Source organism: Acipenser ruthenus, chromosome 45, assembly GCF_902713425.1.
Source record: "Acipenser ruthenus chromosome 45, fAciRut3.2 maternal haplotype, whole genome shotgun sequence".
Classification (NCBI taxonomy): Eukaryota; Metazoa; Chordata; class Actinopteri; order Acipenseriformes; family Acipenseridae; genus Acipenser; species Acipenser ruthenus.
In genome coordinates, this window is record NC_081233.1 from 7,938,537 (window position 1) to 7,954,535 (window position 15,999).

The window sequence follows — 15,999 nt, forward strand, 5'->3', positions numbered from 1 at the left end:
ATCCGCTGGGGGAGGCTGATGCAGCCAGAGCCATCAGAGAGGTCAGCAGCCCTGATAAAGTTTCCTGCAATCTGATCTCTCCCTCTTGGTTCATTTGACATGCTTGTTGCTGAATAGTTGCTTTTGAATAATACACGTGTAATACACAGGGCATCAGCGCCCTCTAGTGACAATTAATATGGTTGCCGCCCAGTATCCTGACAGTCTTCGTTTTTGCTTCCCTGTGCATTTCCATACTTTCCAGTGACGCGATACACTTATGGTGCGCTTCTCCTAGGGCAGCGCAGAGTTGGGTCCCTTTAAGTGTGTGTAAACTCAGTGTCCCTGAGGATAGAGCAGACGCTCCGGCATCTGGCGCGGCGAGATGTACAACCAACGTTTTAGAAATACTAATTAGAAAAAAAATCATTAAGAAATCATTAGCTGCTAACGGCACCCCGCAGAGAGGAATTTTAACGAGAAAAAGAAATGCCTACATAACAAAAAAAAAGTCTTTCTGAAAACAGTCTCAAAATCCAGATACAGAATTTGGATTATTATTAGACATATTTCTTACACTTAAAATACTTTTTTGGCGTTACTTGAATACTCGTGTTAAAACAAACAACTTTAGTATTACAGTTAGAAAACTAAGCAAGAGACTGTTGCTGCATAGATATCAATATTTAATTAGCGCGGTTATTTTTTGTAACATTATTAGGGTTTTTGGAAAGTCAAAACCGAACTATATCGCTCAGGTGTGTAGAAGGTTGCCACAACCAAGATGGCGTTGCCACTGTGATGTTCCGCAGCCTGTTCGTGCCACGCTCTCTGACGTCAGGACGTTCCGGCGCAGGTCATTGGCCGGCGGGTAATTTTGAATAGAAACGGCCGCTGCGGGAGAGACGGTAGAAGAAACTCGAGTCAGAGAAGGCGGTAATAAAATGGACTATTAAGAAAAAAAAGTATAATACAGGTGTTGAGAAAAAAAAAAGACATTAATAAAGCCTGTGTACCGTGGCTTCGGAGAGAAAAACAAAAAAGGTAAATTCATAATATTATTAATTTTATATATAAACTGAAGCGCATACCAAAATGGTTGCCTTAACATTTTTACCCATAGTAAGTTACACAAACAAAAAAATATCTACATTCGGTGTTGTTTTAACACAAAGTCGAGTGGGCGTTTTAGTGTAACTTCTAAAACTAGACTGTATGTTTGTTTCATTTCTTACTGTGCTGTTTGGTTAAACCGAGAAACGCTGTTTAATAATTACAAGTGGGGCTTTGAATGCTGGTGAATGGACGGTACTGAATAATACTATTTTAAAAACAATGTGTCTTGTTTGGTGTAGATTTTGAAATTGGAATAGCGATGAGTCAATGTCACGATTGCATTAGGTTTGCAGTAACACGGCAGTCAATATTAGGGTGCAGTGTTTGCGTACGGGTACATTAGTTAATAAAATTGATAAGTACTTGTATGCTTGAATTAAAACTCGAGGGACGATGTAAGGACGCAATCTAAATTAATGTGTTTTTTTTAAGCGTTTACTTTTACACAGGTCAAGATACAAAGTGATTAATTTGATTAGTTATAAGGAAACTAAGGAGGCAGCTATTAGTTAAACGTACTGGAATTCAAAATATGAGGTGGGTGGAGGATTACGCATTTCAATGTTGGTTCGTCAACTGTAATCGTCTATAATACTCAAAGGGTCTGTCTGTTCCTTTGCAAGCTTGACCTCGTGTTGGGGTTGGAGTGCAGGCTGCTAATTCAAATTGTCAGTCATTTTTAAAGCAGGTTTCGTGCACCTCATTGCAAAATAGGGAAGTTAGCATCATTTTTTTCTTTGTGGGACACGCATGTCAATTGTACGTTCATTAAAATTTAAATGTGCGCCACTGGTTCCCTGTCACTCGGACTAGACATTGGTAATAATTTTGTGTTGAAGGGGTGAGAGACTGGGGTTTGAGCTACAGAGTCTTGAAATCCTGTTAATTTTTTTCACACAGGGATATAATTCAAAGCTAATTCCTGGATTTAAAAAAAAAAAAAAACAGGTATCTGAACCTCCTGTTGTCCAGACAGTATTGTGTTAATGTCAGAATGTTGTGCAGGTGCACACTGAATGGATAGCTGCAGTGTTTTGCAAGATAGTTCGGTGGCAACATCTCTGCATCCCGGTTTCTTTTGTACATCTCTGGGAGTTGGGTCACTAAACAGTCAATGAATGTCTGGATTGCAGTGGCGCTGGGGCTAATGATTGTCTGTTCCTGCAGGAAATGGAGACAGCTGTGCTGCAGATGCACAACCTCTTTGATCAACTGCTGAGGCAGGTTGAGGTGCTCAACGAAGGCATGGAACCCCGTAAGTGCATTTTTGTTAGTTTGCTGTTGTGGAGGGCAGGGGCGAGAGAGGACTGGCAGTGCCAGCTTGGTCTTTGTTTCAACTGTGTACGATGGTAACTCGAGCGAGCGAAACATATGACCTGCGCCTGATGGAAATAAGACTCCTAAATTCGACATCACAGCCAATACTAGCTACAGATATACAGTAATATCAATTGAAAATACAGACAGGATTATTGTTCCCTAGTGCCACCATTGGGTCTTTCATCCTCAAACCTGTACATAAGTTTCAGACCAGTCAGGTACTCATGCTATGCATAACCCACAGGCATGGAAAGATGACTCCTATTGCATAGAAGCTTCACCCATTCCAGGTTTTACTGCAAGCTTGATCAGCCACAGTGTGTATGGGTAACAAGCTCAGGTGTGTCTTATTAAATGGATCAGCCTGCTATGCAATGGGAGTCTTGTTTCCATCCCTGTAGTTCTGTTCTGCCTCATCAGGGACTGGTTAGGTTATTGTTCTATTCCCTGGTTTGACATTAAAAATGTGTTCAAAACAAATCCAAGCGACTAGGGGCCCCCAGACAATGGAAATTAGTGCTTCAGTGAGTTTGATATCCCTAAATTGCTGCATATTATTATTATTATTATTATTATTATTATTATTATTATTATTATTATTATTATTATTATATTTATTTATTTTTTTATATATATAAATCTTAAGAATAATTGTAAGCCCGCATTTAAAAAAAAAAATAAAAAAAAATCCTAACTGGTACACATACAGACTTCCAAACCTGATTTAGAAACAAGAGGTGTTAAAAATATAAATTTAAAACAAGATAGATCCACCCGGGCAGTGCAGTTCAGAAAGCGCCGTGTCTCCTCGATTTTTCCTGTCCAGCGTTAACTTTTCCTGCGTCTTTGACTTGACCACCCTGTCACCGCAGAGTTCCTCCAGCTGGCTCGGGATTTCGAGGAATGCCGGCGACGGTGGCAGAAGACAGACGCGGAGCTGCTGCGCTGCAAGGAGATCCTGTCTAAGGCAGAGACGGAGCGCAGCGCCCTGGACGTGAAGCTGAAGCACGCCCGCAACCAGGTGGACGTGGAGATCAAGCGCAGGCAGCGAGCTGAGACCGACTACGAGAAACTGGTGATGGCATTACTGCTCTTCTCACTTTGCTTGATACTCACCACCGTATGCCAAAGTGCCTCGACATCCTGTCCAGAACTCCACAGCAGCTTGTGCTATGCGTAACCCACAGGCATGGAAAGAAGACTCCTATTGCATAGCAGTTTCACCCATTCCAGGTTTTAATAGGAGCTTAATTAGTCACACTGTATAGGTAACAAGCTCAGGTGTCTTATTAAACTCGTGAAACCAGGAATGGATCCCTGTCTTAAATGGTTTGCTTTCAAAACAGTGTATAAATAACAATGAAAGTGCGATTATGGGCGATTGTTTCTGCTGTGTAGCATGGCAGTCCTGCAGCTCTCCTGTTCTGATCCTGTCTTGTGTGTGTGTCTTTGTTTAAATGCAGGAGCGTCAGATACAGCTCATCAGAGAGCTGCTGATCGCTGAGGGCTCCACCAGTATCCAGCTGAGTGACGAGCAGAGATCCGCCCTGGCATTCCTCAATGCCAGGTCTCAGCCTACAGGACTCAATGCCAGCAAACGGTAAGAACAGCTGCCTTGTGGAGCAGCACCCAGAGAAATCAATTTGGTCAACTGAGGGCAATTTTTAAAATTACTCCGGAGCTTCAAAATGCTCCATTTTTAAAATATGAAATACTTTACTTGACCTTGTTTTTTCTTGCGAGTTTTAACTACAAAATTCTATAGCGTGACTAATATATCTATTTTATTCAAAGATTTAAACCGCACGCGCACACACACAGAGTTCATGGTATAATGATCACACAGTACCTGAAATATTTATTTCCGCGCATTGTAGCTAAAATTCAATCCAAAATGTCTGTAGGTGGCTAGGCGTGTTTGATAAGTTTGGTGAAGATCAAAGTCAAGGCATTTATCGGTGTACAGTACGACAGACAGATCAGCATGTAAGCTTTGACCCTAAACAAGACAATCTGTTTGTGTTTGACCCCTGATAGGCACCACTGTCTCGCTCAGTAGTGCTGTCCTCTTAACCTGTCCTGGTTGTCCTCTCGCAGGTTGTCCACGATAGACGAATCGGCGTCCATGATGTCGGACATCAGCTACGATAAGACGGACGACTCCTTGGTAACGCTTTGCTTTCAAGAGGCTTTCAGTTTGCTTTGAGTTGAGCAAAGTGAACAGCTGTCCCTAACCTTTCACTTCTCCTACCCTGATAGGACTGGGATTCCTCCATAGTGAAAACCGTGCGTCTAAAGAAAAGGGAAAAGAGGGTAGGTAGTCTTCTAAATTGGGGGTGTTGGTGGTTTGAACCTCGGCCAAGTTTTTAAATGTGTAGAATTTGTCTAAACGTTTAACTGTTGTCAAATAGGTGTTAGCCTTGGTGTTTACATAGTCTGTACAGTGCAAGCCAAAAATGCAGTCTCCTTTATATACAGGGTGATTAGAAAGTAAGTTTACCACATCAATGCACCATATCATTGATATGGTAAACTTATTTTATTTAAAAAAAAATAAATAAAAAGACGACGACGGAGGGCTTATGGTGGCTTTTCTGATTTGGTAAAAAACGTTTACAAAATATAATTGGTTAAAACATTAAAGTGTTTAATGTAAAATATAAACATTTGGGAAATAACAAACTGACAGCTCTGTTCAGAGAAAGGGTTGGTGTTTTCCTGCATGGTAGTATAATGCTGTGTTGTAAGATCTTGCATAGTATTGTGATGCTCTGTAGTGTGATTCTGGGATGTGACTTGTGCTCTGATCCCAGCGCTCCTCCCGACACCATGCGGACGGCCCCCTTACAGCACCCAAGCGGTCACGCTCCACTGGAAGAACCTCCGACAAAGTAAGAATGAACAGGCCAGCAACGACAACTTTGTTTTCTTTTATATACCTTTTTTTTTCTGGTTCAAAATCAATAGCAAAATAATTCCTGTGCATCTCTCTGCTTCTATAATTGGACTAGTCTCCTCCTGTCAATAACCAGCTCCAGTTGATAAATTCTACTGAGAGTTTTTGTATTTACAGTCGTGACAGGGGCTTGGATGTCTGTTACCAATGTGTGAATTTTGTATTTATTTTTCATAAGGGGAATGAGTCTATTGTGACCAAGACTACCGTGACTGTTCCTAGCGATGGAGGACCCATAGAGGCCGTATCCACTATTGAAACAGTGCCCTACTGGACCCGCAGCCGCAGAAAGACAGGTGAACACAGCCTCTTACAAGAAGCGCCTTCCTCAAATCTTTCAAGCATATCTCAATTACTTTCCAACCCCAAAAAATACCTGAACTAAATCATAGATCGAGTGACCCTGTTTGATGCACTTCAGCTGGATCGACCGAAAATGCTTTCTTGCATCTTCTTAAATTCTTTCGAAGGAGGAGAGGGACTGTATGCATTGCTACAAACAATTACTGTGATATACAAGGTGTTGTAAATCCCTCAAATCCTCTGCTGAGAGAAATCCTAGCAGTCTCTCGAGGGAGTAGGGCGGTGTTTCAGTAGAGGTTTAGGGGGAATGAGAAGGCTGCAAACAGACAGATGCAGGCTGTTTGTTTTCGCTCTCTTTTAGCTAACCTGCAGGGGTGGGACAGTGACTCGATCCTCTCTGAGAATGTGGACGCTGAGAACGTCGGGCTACAGAAGAAGCCGGAGGTGGAACATTACCAGGAGCCCAGCACCCCTCACAGCAACGGCTGCATCAGGCTGCACGAGTTTGTGTCCAAAACGGTAACGGTAGCTGATTTCTGTCTTGGCTATCTTAGACCGTGGCCGTCCAGCAGAAGGCTCTTGAGCCATGGAAGGCTTGATTATTGATCTCCCCAATATGCCACTTTTTTGATAGTATTCCTGTTTAGGAATTAAGGGTTTTGCACCAATCGACTGGTTCTCAGTTGGAGTCAATCATTATATCTAATTAAACGGTGAATAGCAGTATTGTTGATCCAGAATCACTGGGATCTTTTAAGCTACTAGGAACTGGACAATGGGCTGACTGGCTTGTTGCCGTTCCTACATTATCTTTATGACTTCTGCACCCCTGAAATGTTTGTTGTTCTCCTCAGGTGATCAAGCCCGAGTCCTGCGTGCCCTGTGGGAAGAGGATCAAGTTTGGGAAGCTGGCACTCAAGTGTCGGGACTGCAGAGTGGTGGCTCACCCCGAGTGCCGAGACCGCTGCCCTCTGCCCTGCATCCCATCCCTGACTGGGACCCCTGTGAGGAATGGAGAGGTGCGCACCCACAGGCTGACTATCGGGAGCTTGAAACTGGCACCAGCCCTGCACTCAGTGCTGGTCCTTTTTGGTTTCAATATATTATTGAAGAGTTTGAACTGTCAGTTCTCGGTTACCTGATCGCACTTCTCATCGCAGCATGAATAAGCCTGTAGGTTTACTAATCGGAGTTGCTCATGTAGATTTAAGGGATGAACAGTTTGTTTAGTACTTGAGGACCTGGGTGCAAGTTTATTTTGGTTCATTTTCATCATCTGGACGGGCCACATTTGCCCACTCCAGAACTGTGCTCAGGCTAGTTCTTGCCATTCCTGTTTGGACCGCTAGATCCCTGTGTTTGGAAAAAGTGAAACTGTTATGACTAGCGTTGCTGCTGCTGACTTTGTTGCAGGATATTGCTTGTAACTGATCCTGGCCTCCTTTCTTTCTTTTTTTTTCCTTCTCTAGGGAACCCTTGCTGACTACGTTCCTCCCACCTCTCCTATGATCCCAACGCTGGTTGTTCACTGTGTGAGCGAAATCGAGCAGAGAGGCTTGAGAGAGGTAACCTCGCTGCGGGTATCCTTAAATAGATGTTTTCAGCTAGTACCACCTTCAGTGCACTAGCCACAGCCTATCTACTTGTCTTTCAGTTTTGCTACAGTTCACTCGCGGTGCATTGCATCACTGTGCAGCCTTGACACTTGACAGTATAAAGCATTTTGTTTACTTGATTTTAGTATAGTTTCATGTTCTGCCTTGACTCGGTGTGTGACTGGATTCGCACACAGCGTGAGATAGGATGTGACCTCTCTCTGACTTTTTCTCTGTGTGTGTGAGACTGGGTGCTGGTTCTCTCTCCCTCTGTATCTCTGACTGGACTCTGTCTCTCTCTCCCCTCCTGTCAGACGGGTCTGTACCGCGTCTCTGGCTGCGACCGCACCGTGAAGGAGCTGAAGGAGAAGTTCTTGCGTGGGAAGACGGTGCCGCTGCTCAGCAAGGTGGATGACGTGCATGCCATCTGCAGCCTCCTCAAGGACTTCCTGAGGAACCTCAAGGAGCCTCTGCTCACCAGCCGCCTAAACCGGCCCTTCATGGACGCTGCAGGTACACGCAGTTTGAATGCATTCACACCAGTCTCAATCAGGAACTTATTTTTAATTGACTTCTTGAATTTCAGACGAGAGAACCAGGAAGCTTATTTGTAAATTGTTTTGAGTGGGGTTGACTAACGTTCTGTCAATTAATGCCTCTGCTTATTGATTTGGTGGTGTATGCTGACTAGTGTTTTATTTTTCCATCTGTTTCAGAAATCTCCGATGACGATAACAGCATTGCTGCCATCTACCAGACGATCAGCGAGCTGCCTCAGCCCAACAGGGACACGCTGGCTTTCCTTGTGATACATCTGCAACGGTAGGCAGCGAGTCTGAGTGGAGGAACTGCAATGAAAATGATTTAAACACAGCTAGAACTCTCTAAAGCACCAGAAGTGGTTACTGAGGGATACTGGTTAAAAACATGGGAGCTGTCCAACTACAGGGGTTACTGTACAGCTTTCAGATACTTTGTGATTAACATTATTAGAAACCTGAAAAAAAAAATGCCTTGTATGTTGTGGCCTTTGCTAACATTAAGTCTAGAATGCCTCAAGGATAACTGACATACGTACGTGTGTGTGTGTGTGTGTGTGTGTGTGTGTGTGTGTGTGTGTGTGTGTGTGTGTGTGTGTGTTTGTCTGTAATGGGTCTGTTTCTGCTCCCCTCTCTAGAGTGGCTCAGAGCCCTGACACGAAGATGGACATCTCCAATCTCTCCAAGGTCTTTGGACCCACAATAGTTGGCCACGCGGTGCCTGATCCAGACCCGATGACGATACTGAACGATACCAAACGTCAGCCAAAGGTAAAGGTGGCGTCATGTTATAGGGTCACATGTGGCCCCAAAATGTACAGCTATGGCCAAAAGATTTTCATCTAGAATGTAAGGATTGAGACCTCCATTTAAAAAAAATTAATACATTTAATAATAAATTATGGATGGATGGAAATGATGCCGCAAGTGTCTACTGGAAGCCATACAGTATTTCATGTTAGGTTTCGAATTGTCAGATGTTTCAATTTGTCAGTTTTATGGAAAACTACAAAGCGGCGTAATTAAATATTTTAACGTGACATTTATTCAGCAGGTTTCATTCAACCTTGAAACCAAAATGAGTTAATTCTATCATTCCATAAACTGCAACATCTGGAATGTAACATGTGGGTGCCTTAACAGTCTTCCATTCCTTGTGCTATTTCAGAATACCCTGTAAAAATATATGAAAAAGTTGCATTAAAAAGTTTCCTAGGTGCCTCTTCAGTGTCCCATTTCATGATTTGATGTTGCACTAATTTGGTTAAATCACTGTTAGTCCATGATGACAGTAACCTGTAAAGGTTCTATATTTTTCAAACAGAAGAGGGGAGCGCTGTATTGAAAGTGTTTAATCAAGCAGACCTGTCCTGTGTGTTTCTGTTCCCAATGTGTAAGTTTGTGGCTGTTCCTCTGAACTCTCTCAGGTGATGGTGCGCTTGCTGTGCCTGCCCGTGGAGTACTGGAGCCAGTTCCTGATGGTGGAGCAGGAGAACCTGCACCCAGCACACATCATCCAGAACAACAACGCCTTCTCCACCCCTGACGGCAAAAGTGAGCGTTCAGCAACGTTTCATACAGAGCCTTTCACCGTGAAAGGATGTCATTCAGTAAATCAAGTCCTGTATAGCGATTTTCATTACAAATCTGCAAAATGTGTGTGTGTATATATATGTGTGTGTATATATATATATATATATATATATATATATATATATATATATATATATATATATAATAATATTAAAAAATCCCTGTCTGGTGGTTTTGCACACCCCAATTTAACACTAATATTGGAAATTGACTAGTTTAGCTAAGGTAGCTTTTAGTAGCCCCAAGATAAGGGCGAACACAAGGAAACTTGGTGAGCAACTCATTGCATGGGACACCTTTTTTTAAAGAAATGTCACAGACAAGCTGCCTCGTGTTTCATTGGCTGTGGAGTAACTGAATTGATTTCATGTTCTGTGATCCCTTAATAATTTCTCTCCCTCGTTCCCACAGTTAGTATTCTGGGACCCCTAACCACTCCAGAGCACCAGATGTCTAAAACACCTTCCTCCAGCTCTCTGTCTCAGCGAATGAAGACCACACTAAGCAGGACAACTCCCAAGTAAGTAATGCACACAATGCTGAAGCTGTCTGCTATAGTAGCACCTGGGCTATTTGGAAAACTGGCAGCAAGTGGAGAGCCCTGCTACCTGGGCATGGAGTCTATGGCAGTCTGCTGCACCTAGGTTCACAAAGTCAGGGTTGAAACCAATATTGACGGCCATATTCAGAAACAACACTTGAGTGTTGGTGCTTGCTTGAGTGTGCTTCTCAATATGAAAATAACATTAACCAGACGTGCATAAGTGAGCACTAACACTTGCATTGTTTCTGAATATGTGTATTGTTTAATTTCTGGTTTATAATAACTTGTTTTACCAAAGGATTTGTTTTCTTAGTTTTTTTTCGTGTTTTTCAGGTTTGGAAGCAAGAGCAAATCCACCACTAACTTCGGTCGCTCGGGCAATTTCTTTGCTTCTCCACTCCTGAAATAAGAATTTACTGGATTCTAATATATTCCCGTGGCTTAAAGGAAGTGTACTTTTTTTTTTTATGTAACGCTCACATTTTTACTGTGCTGTTTTTAAATCGCTACCTTCCAGCTGGGAGATGGTACAGTAATGTTTTTAGATCTACATATATTTTAATTGTATTTAATCGTATGACTTTTTTAAAGTGATTACAAGCCTTCCTTTTTGAAAAGTTATATTGGCATTCTTTTTTTGCAAAATTATGACCAAAGGGAAATATTGGAGGAGTCATCCTGCAATGCAAGAAATATCTGTTTTGTAAATAAGTGCCATTTTTATAAATATCTGCTCAACTAGAAATGAACGCTATACAGCTTCTGCAGTGGCACTGTGCTTATGTTGTTCTGTGCCAGTGAGCTTTGAGAAATGGTAAGTATTCTATTGGTGTCCTGGCTGGTAACTACATATAGCAGTATTAATCCTGTGCTGTGATAGGAGTAAAAAAAAAAAAAAGTCACCCTTTTGTGAAACTGAGAGCATACCCTTCATCTCTCGTCTAAAACCTCTTTGGGGCCAGCGTGTACCAGAAACCGCGGATATGTTTTGCATCCACCCCCAAAAGGAATATGCATTTCTCTTTTGCCTCTATTGTTTCAGTTACTAAAACTATGTCTCTTCTGTTTTTGCATTCAGTTTGTATTTTAAACACTAATTGTATGTTAATACGCTTTTGTAAAACCCTGGCCCAACTCCAGCAATACCTCCAAACAATGGTGTGGCAGTCGCCTCTTTACCTACCTGTTGGTTCTCAACGAACCCATCTTTACAAAGGGACAAGCACATGTTCGATCCGCCAGTTAACAGGACATTTAGTAATTATGTGTATATTGAAGATGCAAACGGTGTAAGCACTTTAATGAGACGAGCATGAGCCCAAAGTAAATGCAGATTTATTTAAGAACCAGTTAGCAACCATGCCCAAGATTAGCTGCCTTATTCCCACTCTTAATAACCTTGTAAATATCTGAATCATGCTGTACTGTGTTATTTGCCTGGGAAAATTGAATTGAAACCACCATAACTGCATGTGCTTTGAGAGAAGATTCAGTGTCTGCACACCCGAGTTAAAACACAATTTGGAGTCGTCTTTTATTAGATTGTAATGTTACTACTTGCTTTCGGTGTCCAGTTATCTGGTTTGAGATGCAGAATTCAAATCACAATTAAATTGAGACTCCCCTGGAGAAACAGAACATGAGTGCATTGAATTTGTAGTACTCCAGGAACCAAAACGCCTTTTAATATGAAATGGAGACATGCTGAAGTGAAAACAATAAAACAGACAGATGGGGAGGGAAGGATGCTTTTTGGACATCGTGCAATTCTGAAAAGCAAATAGTGTTTTTCTTTTCTTCCGATTAGTCTGCACCATAGGGGCACAGACTGGGTAAAAATGCAGTGGTGATACTTTTGTGAAAAGGTGACAATAAGGTTGATAAAATATTATACAAAGCTAACCTCTATTGCTGTGTTAAACTGTATATGCATGGTGTGTATTTTAGAATACCCTGTAAATAGAACTCCCTAAAACAAGTGGATGTGTGGTTTCATTCTTCTAGTTTTGTTTTGTAGTGGGTCTCTACTCTCCCTCCATCCCTGCCTACCAAAAAAAAAAAAAATACTATTTAACACTGTAGAATCCCCTCCTAACTTCCTCAACCTAGTATGTATTCTTAAGCCACTTCTGAAAAAAAGTTACTGGCTTTCCTAGATACCTCTTTTAAATGTCCCATATTAGTGTTCCCTCAATATTTTGTGATTTGCCATTTCACTAGTTTGGTTAACTGACAGTAACCTGTAAAAGTCATATTTCTCTGCATAAAGGCCCTTCCCTAATCCACTGTCTTTGATCTTTCACATTTTTCTGGTGTGCAAGTCAGGTGGTGAAATGTAGGGGGGAATGCTATATTAAAATGGTGTTTAAACAAACAGCAGCTGTCAGTGTTTTCTAGATGTGGCAAGTGCCTGTTGAATGTAGTGACCCAGCTAGGGATTTCATGCTCAGTGTTGAGCAGTAACATGAGTGTGTGACACCACCTGTAAATATGGTAATTTAGGATTGCAGACTCGAACCTGTACGCTACTTTCATTAGCATGTGAGCAACTGAGTTGTTTGAGTGTCGAGGTGGAGGAGTGAGAAACGGCAGTGCGATAAACATTTGTATAAAAACTCCCCCACCGTCCCTTCCTTTACAAAGTGTCACATCGTTGCAATGATTGCAGAGCATCGCAAGTGTTTTAATCTGCAGGATTGTTGCATTTTAGCAGACAGTAACCTTAACATTTGTAACAAAAATGACACATGCATGAATGTGTTACACTCCTATAAAGTAAAAGCCCTGAGCATTTTTTTCTCTCGGAGAAGAAAGTTTGTCTGATTATAGTTCTTCAAGCGCATATAACCCACACAACACAAATGTATTTTTACACAGCGCCCTTCACACCATGGCAGCCCAGGGTGCTGTGCCAAATTTGGATGTCACTAGTCTACAGTTGTGAGGAGAAAATGCATGGTTATGCATGTTAGATTTGGTAAAGATGCACGATTTAAAAGGTATTTTAGAAACATGTATTGTTGCTTTTACAATAATGTGCCGCTTTCTACCGTTCAGTTAGGCATTGAAGCAGGCAGTAGGAAAAGCTTGTCCAGCACTGAATTAGGGTCTATCTGGTGAAGGGCCAGAGGACTGGGGTGTTCCTCGTGTACTCCTGATAGTCTGGGTCACTGCCCCACTTCTTGAGGGCCTGTTTCTCTAGAATGGGGACCCCACTGACATAATTCAGGAGGAAGTAGAGGAAGAGCGGGGAGACCACGCTGAGGTGCTGGGCTCCCTGCATCACGGAGGAGGCAGAGAGGTACAGACCCGTCCACTGCAGCATCTCTCCCAGGTAGTTAGGGTGCCGGCTGTACGCCCACAACCCGCTCCGCATAAACCTGCCCTGAAAACAAAAAAACAAAGACGTGCAGTGCAGTTAATAATGAGAAACCCTGATCAGGCACAATCTGGGTCCGATTTTAATGACAGCAACCGCTTCTCTGCTTTATAATCCCTTTTGTCTGTAGGGTACATGAAAAAAAAACAACTATTAAGTAGCTTCAATTTTTATTTGATAGAATTACATTTCCCTGCATTTATTTTTATATCAGGTTTTTTTTTTTTTTTTTTAGTATTGAAGTTATATAAGGTTTTAAATACAGAATTGCCTGCTTGTAGAGTAGATCTCGGGTACCTGCTCTGAACTGCAGTGTTCGTACCTACCACGTTATCAGGGTCCTTTTTGAAGTTCCATTTCTGCTGGTCAGCGATGCCCTCCGTGGCGAAACCCAGCGCCCACAGACCCCAGCCCAGGTAATCCCGGACCCCCAGGGGCTGGTCCTGCTGCTCCGAGTTCAGGATCAGGGTGGGGAGGAGGGTCACAAACACCCACACCGCTGTGGGCAGAGGACATGGGGACGGACGGATTTTTACAGCAGCAACTTATCAACTAACACTGCAACACTTCTAGACCGTTTTCAGAACAGAAGCAGTAACATGCAAAGCTGCATGGAGTGTTAACGAGGAGGTATACAGAGTATCCTAGAGCACCATTTCAACTGTTTCTCACCAAATACGAGTGTGCGACTCTTATTACCTTGCATGGTCCAGTAGATAAAGAAGGTCCCGGGACTGTCCCGCACTTTATTGAAGCGGCGATCCAGCCCCTCGTTCATAATCCTCAAAAACAGAAAGGAGCCGAGCCTGTGGCGGGGGAAACCCAAAACGCCTCTTATCAATAACTGTTTTGTGTGATGTCACACGAGGCGTACTCCCGTCCCCATCCTCAAAATCTCATTTATTTAAGGGCGAGAGGGCGGTCCTGCGAAACCTAATATTCTAATAAGCCCCGGTGATCCGCACTCACCGTAGACCCCACGCGGTCACCAGCCCGCTCTGCACGTTCTGACGCCGGTAGCCAGTTCCGCCCCATCTTCGGCTCAGGAGCGTCAACAACACGAAGGTCCCCGAACCTGGAAAAAGGTGTGAACGGGACAGAAAGGTTTAACCCTTTGCTGCCCAGGGTATGTTCCCCTACCTATTTAAAGCCGACGTTCTTAATGTCAAATATATTGGACACTGAGTAGCAAAGGGGGAAAACACACACGCACTAGAGTGGATATGCTGTGCTGCATAACAATGAAAGCTGTCAAAAAAACTAAAAAAAAAGCCACCTTCCGTAACTGCAGCTTTCATTCTGCCCATTTCCCCGCTGCTATCTTGCTCTGGGCCGCTTGCAGCAAGTCCTGGTGGAATGGGCGGAGTTTGAGAGCCGCCTCTTTCATAACAATCAGCGAGTCCTGGCTGGAATGGGCGGAGTTTGAGAGCCGCCTCTTTCATAACAATCAGCGAGTCCTGGCTGGAATGGGCGGAGTTTGAGAGCCGCCTCTTTCATAATAATCAGCGAGTCCTGGCTGGAATGGGCGGAGTTTGAGAGCCGCCTCTTTCATAATAATCAGCGAGTCCTGGCTGGAATGGGCGGAGTTTGAGTGACGCCTCTTTCATAACAATCAGCGAGTCCTGGCTGGAATGGGCGGAGTTTGAGAGCCGCCTCTTTCATAATAATCAGCGAGTCCTGGCTGGAATGGGCGGAGTTTGAGAGCCGCCTCTTTCATAATAATCAGCGAGTCCTGGCTGGAATGGGCGGAGTTTGAGAGCCGCCTCTTTCATAACAATCAGCGAGTCCTGGCTGGAATGGGCGGAGTTTGAGAGCAACACAGCCGCTCGTTTCATAATGAAAGGTTATACAACTTGTGAAGTTACAAAACCAGAACAGAACTGAAAAAAACCCAACTTTTAATTACATAACAGTGTTGCAAATGGCTAGTTCTGCATCATATATCCACAACAACGTGCTGTACTGCAGGAACAAAAACTCGTTACCAACCCTCAGACGTGAAACTAGTTTTGTTCCCGATTTACTGCAAAGTTTCCATATAGACCTACTGGTCGTGATAAACAACACGGCGCGTAAAACTAAGTGTAAAGCGATACATAACGATGTATAATTGCAAACCCGGTATGGAGAAACAGTGCTGTGTTAGCAGTGGTATTAATTTGCATTTTCAACACACTGTACACACACACAATAATATTTAATAATATGAGAGTCATCATCTCACCTGCTAAATCATAGAACTTTTCTGTCTTAAAAGCTGAGGCGACACCCCATCCGACCCACTGGATGGCCAGGTCGGTGACGGCACATTTTAATAATAAATTCCCCATCGCAGATACCGGCATTGCAACCGCCTAGGACGCCCGGTCAACGTGCGAGAGCTTAATATAACAACACTAGCTACTGTACATGAAGAATACAGCCTGGAACTCCGGACAACGTTCTGCTTGCAACATTCTAGCCAGGGGCGTGTCTGTGCTGACGCTCGGTGATCGGCCCCGCCTTTTACGCACGGTATTGTGGGAGTTGTAGTATTTAGATGTGTTTTTTTAATAAGTATCAGAAGACACCAAGATATTTTATAAGCAAGGCGTCTGAGGGGGGTAAATGGAGCAAAACAAGAGGGTAGTGACTGGGAGACCGCTACGCCGCCGATACAGCGTTTTAATTAATAT

General features: G+C 43.1%; 2 protein-coding genes across 3 annotated transcripts; one reads left to right on the forward strand and one right to left on the reverse strand.

The window, feature by feature from the left end:
* The first annotated feature begins 853 nt into the window (after window positions 1-853).
* Window positions 854-11,923, forward strand: LOC117401151 (rac GTPase-activating protein 1). The gene is made up of 17 exons (XM_059013502.1): window positions 854-1,023; window positions 2,263-2,350; window positions 3,288-3,490; window positions 3,879-4,015; window positions 4,513-4,582; window positions 4,675-4,728; window positions 5,229-5,306; window positions 5,550-5,667; window positions 6,036-6,193; window positions 6,529-6,693; window positions 7,144-7,239; window positions 7,584-7,782; window positions 7,986-8,091; window positions 8,447-8,579; window positions 9,236-9,362; window positions 9,813-9,921; window positions 10,279-11,923. The coding sequence occupies exons 2-17, from the start codon at window positions 2,266-2,268 to the stop codon at window positions 10,352-10,354; spliced, it is 1,914 nt and encodes a 637-aa protein (XP_058869485.1). The 5' UTR covers window positions 854-1,023; window positions 2,263-2,265; the 3' UTR covers window positions 10,355-11,923.
* A 1,022-nt stretch (window positions 11,924-12,945) lies between these two features.
* On the reverse strand, window positions 12,946-15,887 carry LOC117401150 (uncharacterized). Of its 2 annotated transcripts, none has more exons than XM_034001661.3 (5): window positions 15,549-15,887; window positions 14,294-14,399; window positions 14,024-14,130; window positions 13,651-13,823; window positions 12,946-13,330 (listed from the first exon to the last, which is right to left on the reverse strand). In XM_034001661.3, the coding sequence occupies exons 1-5, from the start codon at window positions 15,667-15,669 to the stop codon at window positions 13,055-13,057; spliced, it is 783 nt and encodes a 260-aa protein (XP_033857552.3). In that variant the 5' UTR covers window positions 15,670-15,887; the 3' UTR covers window positions 12,946-13,054. The 2 variants fall into 2 exon arrangements, with proteins under 2 accessions (XP_033857552.3, XP_058869489.1); XM_059013506.1 differs by lacking the exon at window positions 15,549-15,887 and adding an exon at window positions 14,601-15,531.
* Window positions 15,888-15,999: the final 112 nt, after the last annotated feature.

Bases quoted from the DNA above. Each gene is read 5' to 3' on its own strand.
- LOC117401151 (XM_059013502.1), top strand. From the start codon at position 2,266: ATGGAGACAGCTGTGCTGCAGATGCACAACCTCTTTGATCAACTGCTG. The intron at 4,016-4,512 runs GTAAGAACAGCT...GTCCTCTCGCAG, and splicing joins GGACTCAATGCCAGCAAACG to GTTGTCCACGATAGACGAAT. The intron at 6,694-7,143 runs GTGCGCACCCAC...TTCCTTCTCTAG, and splicing joins CCCCTGTGAGGAATGGAGAG to GGAACCCTTGCTGACTACGT.
- LOC117401150 (XM_059013506.1), bottom strand. From the start codon at position 14,766: ATGAAAGAGGCGGCTCTCAAACTCCGCCCATTCCAGCCAGGACTCGCT. The intron at 14,131-14,293 runs GTGAGTGCGGAT...CCCCCGCCACAG, and splicing joins GTGACCGCGTGGGGTCTACG to GCTCGGCTCCTTTCTGTTTT. The intron at 13,331-13,650 runs GTAGGTACGAAC...TTTTGTTTTCAG, and splicing joins AAAAGGACCCTGATAACGTG to GGCAGGTTTATGCGGAGCGG.